At 35.5% G+C, this 1309-nt stretch overlaps 1 protein-coding gene across 1 annotated transcript in view; it reads right to left on the reverse strand.

The window, feature by feature from the left end:
- Positions 1–1309, reverse strand: part of BANK1 (B-cell scaffold protein with ankyrin repeats 1) — a 269577-nt gene that overhangs the window by 266722 nt on the left and 1546 nt on the right. The window contains 1 exon segment of the mRNA XM_012655372.1: positions 1165–1304. Coding sequence (XP_012510826.1) covers positions 1165–1304 — 140 coding nt within the window.

Here is a 1309-nt window from a genome sequence, read left to right on the forward strand (position 1 = left end):
AGGTTGGAAAAACTCTTATAGACATTGGCCTCGGCAAAGAATTTATGAAGAAGACCCCAAAGGCAAACACAGAAAAAACAAAAATAAATGGGACCTGATCGAATTATAAAAAGCTTCTGCACAGCCCAGGAAACTATCAATAGAGTGAATACACAATATATAGAATGGGAGAAAATATTTTCATGCTATACATTTGAAAAACGGCTGATAACCAGAATCTACAGATAAGCAAATGAGCAAGAAAAAATCAAACAACCCCATTAAAAAGTAGGCAAAAGACATTAACACAAGCTTTTCAAAAGAAGATAGACTAATGACCAATAAACATATGAAACAAATGCTCAATATCTTTAATCATCAGGGAAATGCAAATCAAAACCACAATGGATATCCCCTAACTCCAATAAGAATGACTTTTATCAAAAAATCCCAAAAAAACAGATGCTGGTGTGGATGTGGAGAGAAAGGAACACTTATACACTGTTGCTAGGACCACAAACTAGTACAACCTCTATGGAAAGCAATATGGAGATACCTCAAAGAACTAAAAGTAGACCTACCATTTGATCCAGCAATCCCACTACTGGGTATTTACCCAAAGGAAAAAAAAGACATTCTATAATAAAGACAGCTGCACTTGAATGTTTATAGCAGCACAATACACAATTGCAAAGATGTGGAAACAACCCATGTGCCCATCAGTCCATGAATGGATTAATTAAATGTGGTATATGTATTCCATGGAGTATTATTCAGTCATAAAAAAATGGTGAACTAATACATTTTGTAACAACCTGGATGGAAATGGAGACCATCCTTCTAAGTGAAGTATTCTAACAATGGAATAACAACCACCACATGTACTCATTATTAAATTGGAACTGAATCATCAATACTTATGTGTACATACGGTAGTAAAATTCAAAGGAAATCAAGCAGGTACCAGTGGGTAGCAGGGGATGGGTAAATTCACACCTAATGGGTATAATGCACTATCTGAGTGATGGGCACACTTATAACTTTGACTCGAACTGTACAAAAGTAATTGACGTAACCAAAACATCTATGCCCCTGTAATATTCTGAAATCAAAATAAAAACTTTCAACTTTTTAATTACAACAACAATAACAATAAAACCAACAAAGCAGATTTGGCAACACTACCTCTGAACATGACACTCTGGATGACAGAGATGTAGTCTTCTGGCTCCTGCTCAGCTGAGATCTCCCATCTGCTTCCAGAGATATTTAATAATTTATAGAGCTGATCTGAACTCTTCACTCCACAAAGCATAGTAACTACACTTTC

Source organism: Propithecus coquereli, unplaced genomic scaffold (assembly GCF_000956105.1).
Source record: "Propithecus coquereli isolate 6110/MARCELLA unplaced genomic scaffold, Pcoq_1.0 Scaffold475, whole genome shotgun sequence".
NCBI lineage: Eukaryota > Metazoa > Chordata > Mammalia > Primates > Indriidae > Propithecus > Propithecus coquereli.